Here is a 16,007-nt window from a genome sequence, read left to right on the forward strand (position 1 = left end):
CGGTGTGGGTTGGCCCCGCGCCGCCGCGCAGGGGCCCCCCGCCACAGGCCAGGCACAGCGCCCAGAGGAGGCGCTGGCCACTGCGGGGGCTGACCGGCGCGAGGAGACTTGGCTTCACGTGTTGGCCTAGGTCTCCTCGCTGAGCAAGCTGCCACCTACTGCGTCCAGCAGAGTGGACAGCATGGGGGCCCCTATGGCCCCATCAGGGCTCGAGGGTGGAGCAGGTAGTAAGGGCAGGGCCTGGCCAGATGCTCCCCGACTGCCCCGAAGTAGCCGGTAGTGCGTCCCGGTCTGGCGAAGGTGGAGGGTATAGCCAGCACTCGCCCGGGGCAGCGGAGTGGCCAGCAAGGGGGCTCTGGCTGGCCTACAGCGGTGCTCTGGGTTTCCAGAGGAGGACACTCCTGGAGGCCAGGAAGGCCTGGCGGGGAACCGTGGTGTGCCTGGGATGGAGGCAGGAAGCCCCCGCCTGGCTCCCACCAGCTCCTCAGGTCTGAGCCCCTCCCCTGGGCTGGAATCCCAGCCACCCCGTTCCTGGACGGTTAGGCATGCCAAGAATGGGCCCAGCTGTCGTCCCAGCCCAGAGCGGCTGCCCTCCCCTGCAGGCCGAGCCTCCCCAGCTGCTGCGGGCTTCAGAGGGTGAGGGTGCGTGGTGGGTGGGGCCAGGACAACCCTCTGTGCTGGGCGGTGGCCACCCTGCTGGTGGGGGGCTGCTTCCCTGTGACCCTGGGGGTTTGCGCTCTAGCAGACAGCTCCAGCACTGCTGGGGGGTCGTCCACTGCAATGCCCCCACGGTGCTGCTTGTTCCCAGACCACGTGGCTCCCTGAGGCCTGGACACGGCCTGGGGGCCTTCCCAGCAGGTCAGAGTCTCGATTTTGCCCCACCCCTCCATGCCCCCAGCAGGTGGGTGTAGACGCACTACCAGCCAGCCCAGTAGGGTACAGACGAGCTCGTTCTGGGTTAGGGAGTTAGGGACTCGGTGGGGCTGCGGGCAGAGGTGACGTGGCCGGGAGGTGGCCCCTCATCTCAGGCTGTGACCAAGTGCAAGTCTGGGTGGAGCCATCCCCAGCCCTGCCGTGTCCCCTGAGGGCACCCCTGCCTGCTGGGGCTCACAGAGGTGGGGACGGAAGAGCACAGCTTAGGCCTGAGCCCGGCAGACACTGGCGGGGCGGGGGTGGAGCTGCTGCCTCTCGGGGCTCTGTGCAGGCCCCCCACGGCCGGCCGTCTTTGGGGAGGGGTGTTCTGTACTAGCCCTGGGAGGGAAGCAGGTGAGGGGCCGGAAGGGAAAAGCGGCCGCTGGGGCTCTGGCACCCCACCTGCAGCACAGTTCACCTGGAGGCTGCTGAAAGGCTACCCCCCAGCCCAGAGGGGCAAAGGGTCTCCGGGCGTCTCGGCAAGTGCTGGGCCTCCCGTGATGTACTGGGGTCCTTAAGGAGCTGTCCCTACGGTGATGGGGGAGGGGGCACTGGTGGCTCCAGGATGTGGGGTGTCCACCGTGCTGTGCAGAGGGGTGTGGGTTGCAGGGGCCGGGCTGGGCTGGGTCTGAGAGTGACCACGCTGTGCTGGGCCGGCCGACGTGGGCAGCCGACATGGGGCCGTTGTCCCCAAAGAGGGCGGAAGTGGCCAGGGCGTGGGTGGCTGCAGGGCCGCCGCTGAAGGGTCTGGCTGGCCTGGTCAGCTGCCAGGGAGTGAAACCTGAGCTGGCCAGCCAGAGGAGGTCTGCGGGAAGAAGGGGCTCAGGGAACCCCGGGGTGGGTGCCGGAAAGGGACCAACTCCCTTTGCCAGCATCCGGTACAGTGCGGGTGCCCAGACCCTGCGGCAGAGCTGGGTCTCTGTACCCGCTAAGCTCTCTTGTAAGCCCCTGAGGCGAGTGGTTGTCCTGGTGTCCCCAAGGATGGCCTAGCCCCTGCCCGGTCCAGTCCCTAGGAGGCAAGGCCGCTCCACTGAGACCACGTCCTCCAGGCCCATGGCCCTCCCAGCACTGCCTGGCAGCGTGGGCACAAGCAGGCCGTCCGACCAGGGGCAGCCTCGCGGCCTGTGCTTCTTCCTCCCTGCTCCCCCACATGGGGGCGGCGGCCAGCAGCCTAGGGGCCTGCCCCACAGCTGGGCAGCACAGCAGGGTCTCGGGCAGAGGCTCAGTGACTGTCCTGGGACCCAGCCAGTGTGGACAGAGCTGGTGGAACCAGGCTCCCGGGGCGGAGGCACTCCCAGAGAAGGCGCTCCTGGAGGGCAAGCCCAGCCACCCCTGCTGCCCTGAACGCGGGGTCTCCGTGCCCGCGATGGATGCTGGCTGCAAGCCAGCCAAGCCTAGGCAGGGAGGCCACTGCTCCTTCAGCGATCCCACAAGCCCAGTGGCCCCCAGACCCTGGGCCTTGCACCTCGGCGGCAGGGACCCAGCCAGGGGACCACGCATTCTCAGCCTGGCTCCCCAGGCTCACAGTGATTCCACCCAAGGCGTGTCCAGGTGGAGGCGGGATACACCCCTGGGATCCCTGGGCACAGAGCACCCGGCCGTCCCACCCCCTCGGGCCTCAGCTCACAGGCGCCTCTACGGGGTCGCCAGCAGTCCTGGGGAGGCTGCCTGCCCCACTGGAAGAAGCTGGTCACCGCGGGGTGCCAAGGCCTTACCTGGGCCAGCAGTCCGAGGGCGAGGAGCCGCGCGGCGTCCATTGTGCGGTGGCGGAGGCAGGCAGCGAGGGCAAGTGTCCCGCACCGCGGCCCGAGCGGCACCTTCTGCTCGCGACCCGAAGAGCGCGGCCAGGCTGAGTGACAGCACAAGTGGCGGCTGAGCGCCGAGCGACCGCACGTGTACAGGCGGGGCGGGGCCTGGGCGGGGCCTGAAGCTGAGTGACAGCGCAAGCGATCAGCCGGGGGCCTATCGACCGCACGCGTGTGGGAGGGGCGGGGCAGGCGGGGCGGGGGCGGGGCTTGTGAGTGACAGCCAAAGGACTCCGCGGCCGAGAGCGGAGCCACAGAACGCGGGGCCCAGGGCGGAGTGACCCGCGGGAGGCCCTGGGGCCCAGGCGGTGGCAGGCGGGCCAGGGCAGTTAGGCCGCAGTCTGGAGAGGCCAGGGCCTGCAAAGCGTGCAGGGCAAGTCGAGGGAGGAGGCTGCCGGCAGGGCGGCGAGGCCGCGGCGCGGGGCTCTTCGTTCCCCGTCGGCCCGGCCGCCCCGGGCCTGAGCACGGCCGCGAGCCTTTCCTCGGCGCGAGGCTTCCACGGAGAATGTGCAAACTTCACTTTTGTACCTGCTATCCAAGGGCAGCGGGGCGGGGCTGTGCTTCCGGAGACTGCTCGGGACCCGCGGCGGCGCGGACCCTCCTCCCCGGCGGAAACTCAGACGACGGCCTTGCCGATAGATTTATTTGGGAGAAGCTTACAAATTGGGCGGCGTGAGCGTGGACCGAAGCCATCTATGTCGGGTAGGCAGGGCGAGCAGACGGGGAGTCCCGCGGAGCGCAGCGACCGCAGGCAGCTGTCCGCAGGTCCTGGCGCTGGGACCAACGCAGGCCTGACCGCGCAGACAGCTTGACCACGCGGGGAGGCAGAGCGGCTGCAAGTCGGTCAGTCCGTGAGGATCCTCTGTGCACGCAGACGGCCCCGTTCTGAGCTCGTGGTTGGCTCCTTTTTATGCAGAGTTGCTGTGATTTTACGTGCACTGCGGGGATGTCTGAGGGAGCTCCCCAAGTATTTTGGTTGGGACATTCTTGGTGAAAACTTTTAGCAAAAACAACTCTTGATCAAAACCTTCAAAAACAAGTTGGTTAATAACAACTTAGCCTTGGCACTCCATTTTTATTTCAGCATAAGCGACTCCATTTTAGGAGCTGTTGAACACTGTCCCACCCACTCTCCCCTGTACGGTCTGCGCCATACTGCGCATGGCTGTTGCCAGTGTCCCCAACTAGGGAGAAGTCCCACCAGGACTGGGGTTTGCCCGTGAGGTTCCCTCTCCAGCAGAGGAAGGCCCTGCACAGACATAGCTAGGTCACAGAGCAGGTCTCGGGATGGGGGCCTCCAGATGCCCAGGGCAGCAGGAACCCTCTGGGGGCCCGCCCTGTTGATCGGACCCAGTTTCCTGTGGCTGGCAAGAGGAAACAGGTGGAGAGTCAGGGTTGGTGGCCCAGGGAGCCTTCTTGCCTGCGTCTCCAGAGGCCTGGGGTGGGTGTGGCCACTAGGGCTCCAGACTCAGGGGCTGGGGCCGGCTGGGAGGGGCCAGGAACCACCTTCAAGGAGACAGTCAAGAGGTTCTCACTCCCGGGAGGCACCAGTGCAGTACAGGCCAGGTGGAGGGCTGGGTGGGGTCTGTGCCAGGGCGCTCAGACCGGGGCTAAGCCTAGGCAGGTGGGCGCGGGCAGGCAGGCAGCTGCTGCACCTGCCCTGCTCTGATGTGCACCTGCTGCAGGCTGGGTGCTGCTCCCGCTGGCCCTGGGTCCATACACACACCACAGGCGTGACGCTCACCACACTACAGGGTTCTCTGCACACTTGCAGAGAGGGCCTCTTGAGTCCCCCCACTGGCACTTACAGCCGTCCTGCCCTCGGGTCCTTGTGTGGGGCCCCGTTGCCTCCTCTCTGAACCAAGCTCCCCTAGGTGAGGGGCTTTCTAATACCTTTGTACCTGCTCACACCCCAAAAGGGAACCAGGAATCCCATCCCATGCAGAGAGGCATGTCTTAGGGAACTGCAGAGTAGGGTGGGCCACCCGACCACCTGAGCTCCCAGCAGGTGTGCAGGGGAAGGGCTTGCTCACCTCTCGTGCATATCAGGCCCCCACCCTGCCACGACTGGACAGGGAGGGTGGGCGGTCCAGGCATCACCGCTCAGGCCTTGTGCTGCCTGGACTCCACCAGCTAGGCCAGGATCCTGGGGTTCCCAGTGAGCAGTTGACACAGGTATGCTGGGAGGACACCAGGGTGTGCAGGTGCCTTCCTGCTCATCCCTTCCCAGGCCCCTATCGGCCACCATCCCACAGCCGAGGCTCCTGCATCGCGGCAGCCTGACCTGGACTGGCATGCTCACACGGTTGCCCGGCCTCGCCGAAGGACTCCCCCGGCCTCGCCAAAGGACTCCCCCGTGTCTGTGTTCCCACTCCCACCACCTCCTGGCCCACCCCAATGCCCTCCTCTTCGACTCCCTCCGGTCTCCTCGGCCACTCCCATGTCCCTGCTGCCGGGGGGGGGACGCTGCCTTCAACACCTCCCTCCCTGCTGGGCCCCGTGCCCAGGTTCAGCACTGCCCCCTCCTGGTCTCCAGGGAGCTCCCGTTGTGGGGGTCACTTGCCACAGGTCTGCCTGTCCTCCGGCAGAGTGAGTGTGCCCCAACAGCCACACGGGCCAGGGTGCAGGACCTGTGGGCCGCGCTGCAGCAGACACCGTGGGATGGTGCAGGGTGGCGCCATCTGTGTCCAGGCCTGCTTGGAAGAGGCCAGGCTGCAGGAGGCTCCGGAGTCCGCAGGAGGGCAGAGAACCGTCCCTGCAGGCTCTACCTGGAAGCAATAGGGTTCTGCCTTGTAGTATTTGTGGGGGAGGCAGGCGGCCACACTGCCGGCCCCCCACCTGGAAACAGGCTTGGGGAGACGCCTCTGCTCCTGCACCCCTTTTCCACCCTTCCTCAGCCTCGCTCTGACCATCTGTCTCCCCAAAGCCTAGCCTGGGGGTGGGGGTGTTGAGAAGGATATGGCAGCCAGACCTCAACTTGTCCCAGCTGCACCGAGGACCAGCGGCTTGGCACAGGGGTGGGCTTGGCTGGCTGGAGGTCCAGTCCCAAGTCTCCCGCCTCTTGTGTCAAAGGATGGGGTGGGCTCCAGGACCAGTGACCTCTGAGGGCCCCCTTCTTCCCAACATTCCAGGCAGTCCCGCACGGCTGCACCCTTCCTCACCCTCCCCACACTCAGTCCCCCAGCACACCTCACACCGCAGGTGTGGGCGCGCAGGTGCATGAGGGCCGGGGTGAGTGGGCGGGGTGGGGGAGGCTGTGGGTGGGGCACAGAGTGGGAGGGGCAAGACAGGTGAGGCCTGTGGGTAAGCCCTGGGTAGGGGGAGCGGGGCTTGTGCATGCAGGGCAGGTGTGGGAGATGGGGTAGGATACCAGAAAGAGGGGCTGCGGGGGTGGCCAAGTGAGAGCCTGGTGCCTGAGCAGCACCCTCCCACCTATGAGGTTCAGCAAACCTCCTGGCTGTCCCCACCTCCGCTCCCTGGATGACCCTGCTTCCTCCAGTTCCCAGCTCACCCCCAGGCCCAGCGGGGTGCAAAGCGGTCTTCACAGCTTGCCTGTGAAGGGGAGGGGCGGCCCCGTGTGGGGAGCTTGGCTGTGGGTGGGGAGACTAGGAGGGGACAGGGGCTGGGCAAGCCTAAGCAGTGCCCAGCTTTCTCAGGGTGAGCACGGCAGAGCAGATGGGGTGCACTGCTGGAGCAGCCCTGGGACGGCTGAGGCCGCCAGGTGCACAGGCATGTGTGAGACTACCTGGACACACAGCGGGCCACACAGCAGCCACTGACCCAGGGACCACTTGGTCCTACGGGCCAGAACCCGGGCTGCACAGGACGTCTCTGAGCACCCACATACCTGCTGGGCGCAGAGCCCAGACACTGAGGCAGGGGGACCAGCTGGGCCTGGCAGGCTTGGGCTGGGGCTCAGGGTCAGGGTAAGGTGACAGTTGGAGGGGTTGCGCCCAGCTGCCCGGAAGCAGGACAGTGGGCGTGGCTTGGAGGCTGTGCTGAAATCAGCCCCCTCTCTGACGGCTCGGGAGCCTGGTCTGTCTGGGGCTCAGCCCCCAGCCAAGGAAGTGGGCCTGGCGACTGCACCAGAGCAGAGACCAGAGATGCTGACAGCCCGCCATGCCTGGCGCTGTGACGCCCAGCCACACCACCCACCGCACAGGGCCCTCATGATGTGGCCGGGACCTCGCTTGGTGCGTGATGACCCAGCTGCCACATGGCACCCGGCGCCTGTATGCAGTTACTATGCGGAGGACGGACAGACAGACGGGAGCAGGGCTGCGGACAGGCAGCACCACCTGCCAGGAGAGGACGCCCTTGTTCCAGGTGTGAACTTGGGGTGCCTGGACTCTGGGCTGGCCCCTGGGGCCAGGAGGGGCAGGGGGTCCTGCAGAGGGGCCTCCAGTCCCTGAAATGCCTCCAGGGGTGGAGGAGACCGGATGGAGCAGGGCTGTGTGGCGGGGCCAGGGAGCGTGGCAGGCGTGGGCCTGCTACCGGCTAGGTCTCCCTCTGGCAGCTGCAGGATGGCGTGCAGGGGTATAGGAGGGCCGAGTGGCGCCTGTGTTTGGGGCTGCTGTCTATCAGAGCCCTTAACACCCTCTCCTGCACACACAGTGGCTATTCACCGGGTACGACATGGGGGGCATTTAAACTCCATGGACAGGCGTCTGCAGGTGGCATGGTGGTTGGGGTGCTGGACTCCCACATGGCTGACTGCGGTTCAAGTCCTGGACCTGCTGGCTTGCTTTCTCACTTTCCTCTCTCTCTGGTGGGCACACATGCCCTATGGTAAATTTTAAAATTAATAAGAAATAAAACTAATTGTAAATTAAAACTGTTTTTGTGGGGAGAGGTTTTTGCTATATGGCACGTGCACTCGCCAGAAAGACAGAGAGAGACAGAGAGACAGAAACACGCCGCAATCCCTTCTCCTCCATTCTCCTCTCAGGATCTTGGGCACACACACACACACACACGCCCGGCGTGAGTTTAAGCTACCGGGTCTGGGACTCGAACTGCAGTTGACCATGTGGGAGTCCAGCGACCTAACCATGATGTCACCTGCTGGTCCCTAAAAAATTAAAAAAACAAAGCAAAAAACATGGACAGACAGACAGCAGGTTGGAAGGAGTGTGTGGAGCAGGTGTTTGCAGACCCCACAGGCCTCTCTGCCAGGCCCTCCGGTGGCCCAAGCAGGATCTGTCCGTGTGAGCTGGGCAGAGGGGCACTGGAGGCCAGCCTGGTCAAGCCTTCTGGGGCTGTCTCTGAGCTGCCACCGCGTGCCCTGCAACCCGAGGCTGGCCTTGACTGCTACCCTGTGAGTTGGAGCACCTGGCTGGGCAGTGGCCCTGGGCCCTGCACCTGGCCTGGTGCCTGGCACACCTTCCGGCACCAGCAGGGGGCAGTGCAGCTCCAGGGATCCCCGGTGAGGCATGAGCAGCAGCTGGGAGGCGGTTGTCAGGGCTGGGCTGGGAGGTGGGAAGGGGCGATGGGCCTTGCACACGCTGTCTTCCCGTGTCCCCAGACCCAGAGCCCTCTCCCGGCTGTCCTGCTCGCGAAGCTCCCACGCTGGACAGGTCAGGGGCAACGGGAGCTGTGGACACAGCCAGCAGACGCCTGCACTGCACCCTCCCTGCTCCGGTCCTGGCGTCCTAACCAGGTGGGTGCGGATCACCCCGTGGGGATGCGCTTTGCAGCAGGGAGGGGACGGTGCTAGTGGAGGGCAGGTCAGGACACAGGTCTCTCCAGATGGCCGCGTTCCTAGAGCCATTTATGAGCTGGATCTGATGGGACACCCACTCCAGTAAAACTCACCGACATGGGCCAGAGGGGCAGCCGGAGCCTGGTGTGTGTGCTGTGCCCCGTGGGGATGCACTGTGGGCTGGAGCCGGGGCTGCGGCACCAGGGCCTCCTCCTACCCCGCCTAGAACGCCATGAGACTGTGGTGCCGAGCCCACTGTGCCCACTGGCTGGGGCACCTCGCCAGCGTGGGTGGTGTCTGGCTCTCGTGTGGGGATCACCCGGCCCTACCCGCTCTTTCACCTCTGAGCCCCAAGCTGAGGCCTGTGGGGCACATGGGAGGTGGACATGAATGGGGCCTCCCAGCATGCGGGGCCCTGGGAGGACGGCCCTTGAGTGCCCAGTGCCCACTGGGCCTCGGTGGCCTTGCTCTGTGCTGGGGACACCGGTGCCCATCCCAGGTGCTCTGACCCAGGAGGGCGGGGCATGGGATGCTGTGCTGGACAGGTACAGGTGGGCCGTGGCGGCCCTGGCCGGTGTCGGTGCCAGGGACCTGGACAGGGTCTGCACTCCAGGCTGCCCCCACCCTGCCCCACCCCAGCATGCGGCCTCCAGCCCCGCGGAGGGCACTGGCAGCCCCTGGGCCTGCCCTGGGCTCACCCCTGCCCCGACGACCCTGCCCCTGCCCTGCCCTGCAGACACTGCCCCACTGGCCCCTGCCCTGTGGACGCTGCTCCGCCCCGCCCTCCGCCCTGCAGCCCCTGCCCTGCCTACATGCAAGCCCTCCTCTCCTGGCCAGATGCTGCTGTCAGCCTGGTTTCAAGGTGCCTCCCCGGGGCCCATCCTGTGCGTGAGCTGAGGTGAGGCAGGTCACGGTCATGGCAACTGTGAGGTGCAGAGACTCTGCAAACCCTCGTCCTGGCTTAGCTCCAGATCACGGGGTTGTCTTGGGACGGGGACGGGGACGGGAGGTGCTGCCATTACCAGCCCCAGCAGCTGAGGGCTGACGGGCCGCTGTCACAGCAGTTGGCACAGTGGAGCCCCAGCCCTGAGGCCAGCAGCAGCCGGTCGAGTCGTCCCGGCCCCACCCGCTAAGGCTGGTCTTCCCCTGGGTACCAGCCACGGGGCGCTGCCCAGGGCACTCTCCAGCCTCCGGTCCTGGCGGAGCAGACCAGGGCTCTGGGGTGGGCAGTGCTGCGTCCATAGGAGCCTATCCCTACCGGCCACGACCCGGCCCCCACTCAGCACAGCCTGCGGCCTCCTGTCGAGAGCTCAGGGAGGGCCTTGCCTTAGGGCAAGGGCAGGGGGGCAGGGGACTGGCCCGAGGCCCGGTGTCCCGGTGGGGGCCCAGGCTACTGCCTGTGGCCGTCCTTCAAGGTGCCAGGCACTCCCCTGAGCTTTAGGAATGGCGTGTCGGGGGCCACACAGACCACGCAGCCGCCTTCGCTGACGGCCACGGGCACCCTCACAGCCACTTCCTCTCTAGCAACCTCATCCCCACGAGGCGAGTGCGACACGGGACGTTCTAGCCAAGGGCGCGTGGTACCGGCAAGCCGACCCCTACCCTAGTCCCACCACAGGCTCCAGTGCAGCACACCTGCGGGTCAGGAATGTTCTAGAAGGGCTGGGTGCAGCAGGGACGTGACCCTCATGCTGACCAGAGATGCGGCAGCAGGAAGGGGAGCCCAACTGCTAGGGCTCGGGGGGCGGGGGGGAGGCGTGTGTGCAGACGTGTGCGTCCCCCGTGTGGGCACGGCCAGCTTAGACACACCACCCGACACGGCGGCCTGCTGTCTCCTGGTACAGACCAAGGCTGGGGCGCAGTCCTGGGGCAGCTGGGGAGGGCAGGGATCACCAGCCCCACAGAGGGTCCCGAGGGAACAGCTCCCACTCCCAGCCAGGCCCAGAGGCCCCAGAGCAGGCCCGTGGGCAGAGTCAGGAGCAGGCAGCAGGGTGTTGGGGCTCCCGGAGGGGTCCTCGGGCACAGTGTGGAGGGCAGGGCGGCATTGCCCGCTCCACCCCACCTGCCGTGAGGAAGGGGTGGGGAAGGCACGAGTGCACCTGGGGCCGCAGCGTGGGTCACACTGCCCAGACCTGGGGCCCTCCCAGCCCCCTGCCCCAGGCGGCCTACGCAGGAGCTGGAGCGCCTTGGGCCCATCTGCAAGTCCAGAGGGCAGCTCCGGGAGCCTGGGCCCCTGCGGGTGCCACCAGGTTCTCACCCAGCCCAGAGGGGCCTCCTGGAAGCCTCCTGCCGTCACTCTGACAGGGCAGGGGGCTGCCTGGGTCTCAGGCCAGGCAGGGACTGAGCGGGCATGGGGGGGCGGGGCGTGCACACTCCCCAGGAGAAGCGTGACCCAGGACAGCAGGGCGGGCATCGCCCCCACAGGGCACACACGCCTGTTCTCAGAGGGACGCTGGTGGCACCATTCAGGTGTGGGTGGCATGTGCTCACGCACAAAGCACACGGCTCCACGTGACTCGAGAATCAGACATCTCAGGGCTGAAAGACAGGTCCAGGTTGGGGTCGGCAGAATCGGCACAAATCTCGCCACGCCCACCCCAGGATCCCACAGGCAAGGTTTCCTGAGTTCCAGCAGGCCTGTCCCGGAGGGGAGCTGACTGGCCCAGGCCTCGGGCAGGGGAGCAGGGCAGGCTGTCAGGCCCTGGGGATGGGGTCCCCGTGTTGCACACTGCCCACCTGGGGCCTCGAGGGGGCGTGGCGTGACAGCTGCGACTTGCAGTGTGCGTGGCAGGAGCGGTCTGGGAGGGAGGCGGGGCCTTGGTGGGTGGACGTGAGGGCTTCCACTCCACAGCACCGGGCGGGGCGAGGACATCCCCCAGCGCAGGGGTCACAGGGCAGGCCGGTCCTGGGGCCTCCAGCCTGTCAGGTCAGCTCTAACAGACGGGCTCCCGACGGGCAGCACTTGTCCCCTGTGGAGTCACGGTCCCTCGGGGAGCGGGCCGTGGCGGGGCGGTCCCGGTCACTTGGGGTAGAACCGTCTGAGCAGCTCCTTCTTGCCCACTTTGCCCATCTGGTTCCGCGGGATGGCCTCCACCAGCAGGAGCTCCGAGGGCACAGCGTAGGGCGCCAGGACGCTCCTGCCGAGACGGGCGGGCGCGTGAGCACCCCCTGCCCTGCCCGTGCGTGTGAGGAGCAACCGGCATCGTGCAAGCACGCCGCGCGGGTCACGCCCTGAGGAAGGGCAGGCCTACCCAGGGCGACGGCAGGGCGGCAGGTGGGCAGCGGCGGGAGGCTGAGAGCCGCAGACACCGTCCTGCAGCCACGGGCACATGTGGAGGCCTCGCATACCCTGCGGGCGGGGCCTCAGGGTTCTACACCCGGCTCCAGCCTGGGGCCTCACTGCCCACCCGGGCCTCCGCAGCCTGCAGCGGTGGGCACTGCCCCAGACCAGCACGGCGATGGCCCCTGCCCCCAGGCCACCTGCACACAGCCCTACCTGGCCCACTCCTTGAGCTCCCTCTGTGACAGCGAGTGTCCTTCTCTGAGGGCCACCACAGCTGTGACCCGCTGGCCCCAGGTCACGTCTGGAACTCCAATCACAGCCACATCTGAGGACAGAGATGGGACCCTCAGCAACTGAGGGGAGGGCTCTGGGAACTGCCACCCTGTCCTCGAGGTCCTGCTCCGGTCACCCTGTGGGGCCTTGGGGCCATGGGGACGGGCTTGCTGTGGCACATCCCACCAGGCCTGGAAGCCACACGGGAGGGAGATGCGGTGGGAAGCAGGTTAAGGGGCTGTGGGAGCCGAGTCTCAGAGGGCCCTGCTGGTGCTGGTCGAGGCCCCGGTCAGGCACCGAGGGTGGTACCGCCTGAACTGGGCCTCCCCGGCTGGGCTGCACCCAAGGCCACGCGTGAGCTCAGGGCCACTCACCTGCAATGCTGGGGTGTGCCAGCAGGTGGCGCTCCACTTCCAGGGCGCTGACCTTGTAGCCCCCCGTCTTGATGATGTCCACGGAGGTGCGGCCCAGGATCCAGTACCTTCCGTCCTTAAACACGGCCGTGTCCCCTGAGGAGCGGACCATGCTGGCACTGCCTGGCGGCCCCGCCCGGCCCCCAACCCCCCAGAAGGCAAGCCCCGGGCACTGCAGGTGGGTGGGGTTTGGGGTGCGTCCTGGCCAGGCCCGCCTTGGGGCCGCTGCACCCCGGGCCCAGAGCCTGCAGAGGCCATGGGGACAGGGCGCTGTGCTCCTGAGCCGCTGCGGCTGTCCGTTCCTGCCTGTGTTCAAGAACCACCAGCTGACAGCGGGGCGTGGCGTTTCTGAATGTGCAGTGACGCTCAGCTAGGTGGCTTCAACCCCAACTCGGGACAGCTAGCGTACGGCAGTACCAGGCCCTCCCGCTGGGCCACTGTAGACGGGGGCAGCCCAGACACAGCCCCGACGCAGAGGAGGACGGGGGCCGCCTGGACGCGGAGGAGGATGGGGCCGCCCGGACATGGAGGACGGGGCAGGCTGGGAGGCAGGGTCAGCACGCACACGAAGGACAGGGGCTGGCGTGGGAGTCTCCTGCCCAGCCAAGGCCCATGAGACACCACCACAGGCACGTTCTCGCACTCCCAGGGTACTGCCAGCCGCTAGGAACGGGAGCGGGCCGGGCCCCGTGGGTGACTCGGGTGTGCGCTCTGAGCCCGAGGCGGGGCCCTGCATGTTCACGTAGTGAGAGTGTGTGTGCACACACAAGCGCGTGCGTTCCTGTGTGGACACCTGCCTTACCCTGAGCAGCGCTGAGGCCCGCCTCTGCTCACACTTCACCAGGTCACGCCTGTCGGAGGCCCATCCATCCCTTCTCCCAGCGGCCTGTGGCTCTGGCACTGTCTAGTCCATTAACCAGGAGGGTGGGGCCTGGGTGCCAGGGCTCCCCACGGCGCCCAACGCACCGCCCGCCCACGTGCGACCAGTTCGTGGCTGTGACAGGTAAGGCCATGCGGACGGGCTGGACACTGCCAGCTCATCGGCCCAGCAGGCCCCTGGGGCAGGGAGCTGTGTGACTGGCTTCCTCTCCGTAGGTCTGTCCATCCATGAGAGTCCACACCCAGACCCCGCAATGGCCCCCACACAGAAACTGGACCCAAGACCCCGCGACAGCCGCCACACAGGCCCTGAGCTGACGCTGAGCTGGGGGCCGGGGCCCTGTGTCACCCCTGCTCCTGCTCCTTACTGAGCAAGGCCCCTCGACCCACAGGCCCTGTCCCCACCTGCCGTCCCCTAGCTGACTCTCCTGGAATCAAGGCTGTGGCCTGTGGCGCTTGTCAGGCCCCCCTCCCTGGGTCTGTCTGTCCCAGACTGTGGGGACCTGCCCTCGAAAGGGCTGCCATCTGCCCACTGCACACACCCAGCAGAGACCAGCGGACCCCACCAAGGTGCCAAGGACACCACCTCCAGGACCTGCCGCGCCCTGGGCCGAGCGGGCCTGTGTGCTCCTGGGTCGGCAGGGTCAGGAGGTACCGAGGGAGCCCCAGGTGCCCTGGGGCCTGGACACAGCCAGCGACAGGTTACAGGCAGGGCAGCTGTGGGCAGGCAGGCACCCAGAGTGTGGTGGCCATGCGGGCGGCCTCTCCTCACACGGGCCCTGGCTTCCGCCAGGCTGCACTTCCGCTGTCCAGCCTACACCGGCCGGTGTGTGGAGGGCAGGCGGGGAAGGGGTTAGGTTGAATCCACCCTGGCTTCTAGTTAATCCTGTGCTCTCCCCACGGGAGCGGCAGCTGGGGCTGATTGCGTGCTCATGACGTCTGAGTGGCTAATGAGCTATGACCGGCTGGCAGCTCCCCGCCACCCCAAGAGCCAGTTAAGCACACGCCCCTCCCTGTCGGCAGCACTGCGCCGCGAAGCAGGACCCGACTCCAGCTGCTTCCTCCTGGACACGTCTATAGCGGCGGACGCAGGCGCTCTTCCCGTGGGAGCACAGCCAGGCCCCCTGCCATGTCCTGTCACTGACCCCGGCAGCTCGGTGAGCCCGTGACTGGCCAGATGCACGTGTGGGCTCCTGTGTGCTCAAAGACGAAACCCCTGTTTCCTCTGGACTTAAACACGGCGGGGCGGCCTTGGGCAAGGCTGGTCTCCCAGTCGGCGCGGGACCAGAGCCCTGCTCTCCGAGGACACGGCAGGGGCCACTCAGACAAGCCCGGTGGCTGCGTGCACACGCTGTATCCGGCAGGGCCTGCAGGATGGGTGTGCCAAGCCGCACGGTGTCTCTGGGCGCTGGCCTTTGCCCTGGGGCTCAAGGGGCAGCCGCTGCAAAGCTCAAGTGTCCCACGCACCTGCCGGCTGCAAGGGGACAGGACACCGGGGTTGCCGGGCGGTCCTTGTCCCTCCCCGCCTCAGGACACTGGGTTCTGCTGACCATGGCTACTCGGGAGGACGCACGTCTGAGGGAAAGCGAAGCCCAGGGAGCACTTCGGGGTCCCAGGTAGACGCGGCCGGCCAGACTACGGGCCAGGCAGGGACTCGGCCCGGAGCGGGGAACCCTCAAAGCCCACACGCTGCGTTCATGACTGCAGGGACGCCGGTCCCCAGCACCCGAGGCTCACCTCCCGGCCACTCCGTCACCCAGGACCTCGGGCCCAAAGGGCTGACGACCGCCTGCCCGTCCGCAGGGACAGCGGCCTCAGCAGCGTGTGCCCAGGGCCAGTTCCAGCCACCCTGCCGTCTTCATCGAGTCCCTCCCCCCTCAGCTCGGCTCCCTGCAGGGCGTGCTGGGCCAGATCTGGCACTGAACACGTCCTGACGCGGGCCACAGGCCTCTGGGAAACAAAGCATGCGTGTTCGCCATCTCGGAAACGGGTGGGAGAGGACGGGCCACTGTGGGCTCTGCCCGACCCTGGTCCAGCTGCCTCGGCTGGGTGTTCCAGGGTCAGGGCCAGAGTCTCACAGGACGGATGGGAGCTGCCGCTCGGGGCAGGCTCTCGGCTGCGACTTGGGAGGAAGCTGCCAAGGGGGCAGCGGGCCTGCCAGCACGCACCAGGAGCAACGGGTCCTGGGCTCGTGGCCACCTGGCTGCCGTGGAGCAGAGGTGGAGCAGGCCCCGCCGTGCAGAGGCTGTGCAGAGGGCTGGGTGGCAGGTCTCCGGTGAGGGACAGCAGCGTGCCTGGCCGTGGGGGGCCCCAGCCCATGAGGGGAGGCAGGTCCACCTCCGAGGGACGCGGGGCTTGGTGCAGGCCTGGGGCTCCTGGCTCCTCCCGAGGGACATGGGTCTTAGCAACGCCTCTCGGGGCTGGGGCATGAGGCGTGTGCACCCGTTACCTGGGAACCCCCGGCCTGGGGACACCAATGCAGATGCAGCCTGAGTGGGCATCACACTCCCGCCCGCAGAGCAAGGCCTACCTGTTTTAAACCAGCCGTCTGTGGTGAACGCACTCCTGGTCTCTTCCGGCCTGTCCCAGTACTCCCGAAACACAGAGGGCCCCCTGACCAGCAGCTCCCCCTCCTGTTCCTCGAACCCTGGGGTCACCTGCAGAACGGAGGCAGGTGTGTGGTCAGGGCCGGGCACAAGCCTCTGGGTACCGGGGTCCCCCCACAGCGCGGGTGGGGGCGC

The 16,007-nt window shown here is 67.2% G+C and overlaps 2 protein-coding genes and 1 long non-coding RNA gene across 5 annotated transcripts in view; all 3 read right to left on the minus strand.

Moving 5' to 3' along the window:
* CDH15 (cadherin 15) overlaps positions 1-2,803 on the minus strand; it is a 13,439-nt gene extending 10,636 nt beyond the window's left edge. The window contains exon 1 of the mRNA XM_014589426.2: positions 2,628-2,803. Within this exon, the coding sequence (XP_014444912.1) occupies positions 2,628-2,669 (42 nt within the window). The 5' untranslated portion in view covers positions 2,670-2,803. The remainder of the gene's footprint in view (positions 1-2,627) is intronic.
* Positions 2,804-3,343: 540 nt separating this feature from the next.
* LOC106735301 (uncharacterized) lies at positions 3,344-6,391 on the minus strand. Its single transcript, XR_001370656.1, has 2 exons — positions 4,751-6,391; positions 3,344-3,744 (listed from the first exon to the last, which is right to left on the minus strand). It is a non-coding gene; the product is annotated as an uncharacterized LOC106735301 (long non-coding RNA).
* A 4,559-nt stretch (positions 6,392-10,950) lies between these two features.
* The window catches only part of ACSF3 (acyl-CoA synthetase family member 3), a 22,272-nt gene continuing 17,215 nt past the window's right edge, over positions 10,951-16,007 (minus strand). For 2 of the 3 annotated variants that reach the window (XM_006152534.2, XM_006152533.2), the window contains 4 exons: positions 15,797-15,923; positions 12,349-12,483; positions 11,915-12,026; positions 10,951-11,555 (listed from right to left, as the gene is read on the minus strand). In XM_006152534.2, the coding sequence (XP_006152596.1) occupies positions 11,438-11,555; positions 11,915-12,026; positions 12,349-12,483; positions 15,797-15,923 (492 nt within the window). In that variant the 3' untranslated portion in view covers positions 10,951-11,437. Of the gene's footprint in view, positions 11,556-11,914; positions 12,027-12,348; positions 12,484-14,643; positions 14,741-15,796; positions 15,924-16,007 lie in introns of those variants that run through there. The other variant, XM_006152535.3, reaches the window with a different exon arrangement.

The sequence above is a fragment of the Tupaia chinensis genome, unplaced genomic scaffold (assembly GCF_000334495.1).
Source record: "Tupaia chinensis unplaced genomic scaffold, TupChi_1.0 Scaffold000355_1, whole genome shotgun sequence".
NCBI lineage: Eukaryota > Metazoa > Chordata > Mammalia > Scandentia > Tupaiidae > Tupaia > Tupaia belangeri.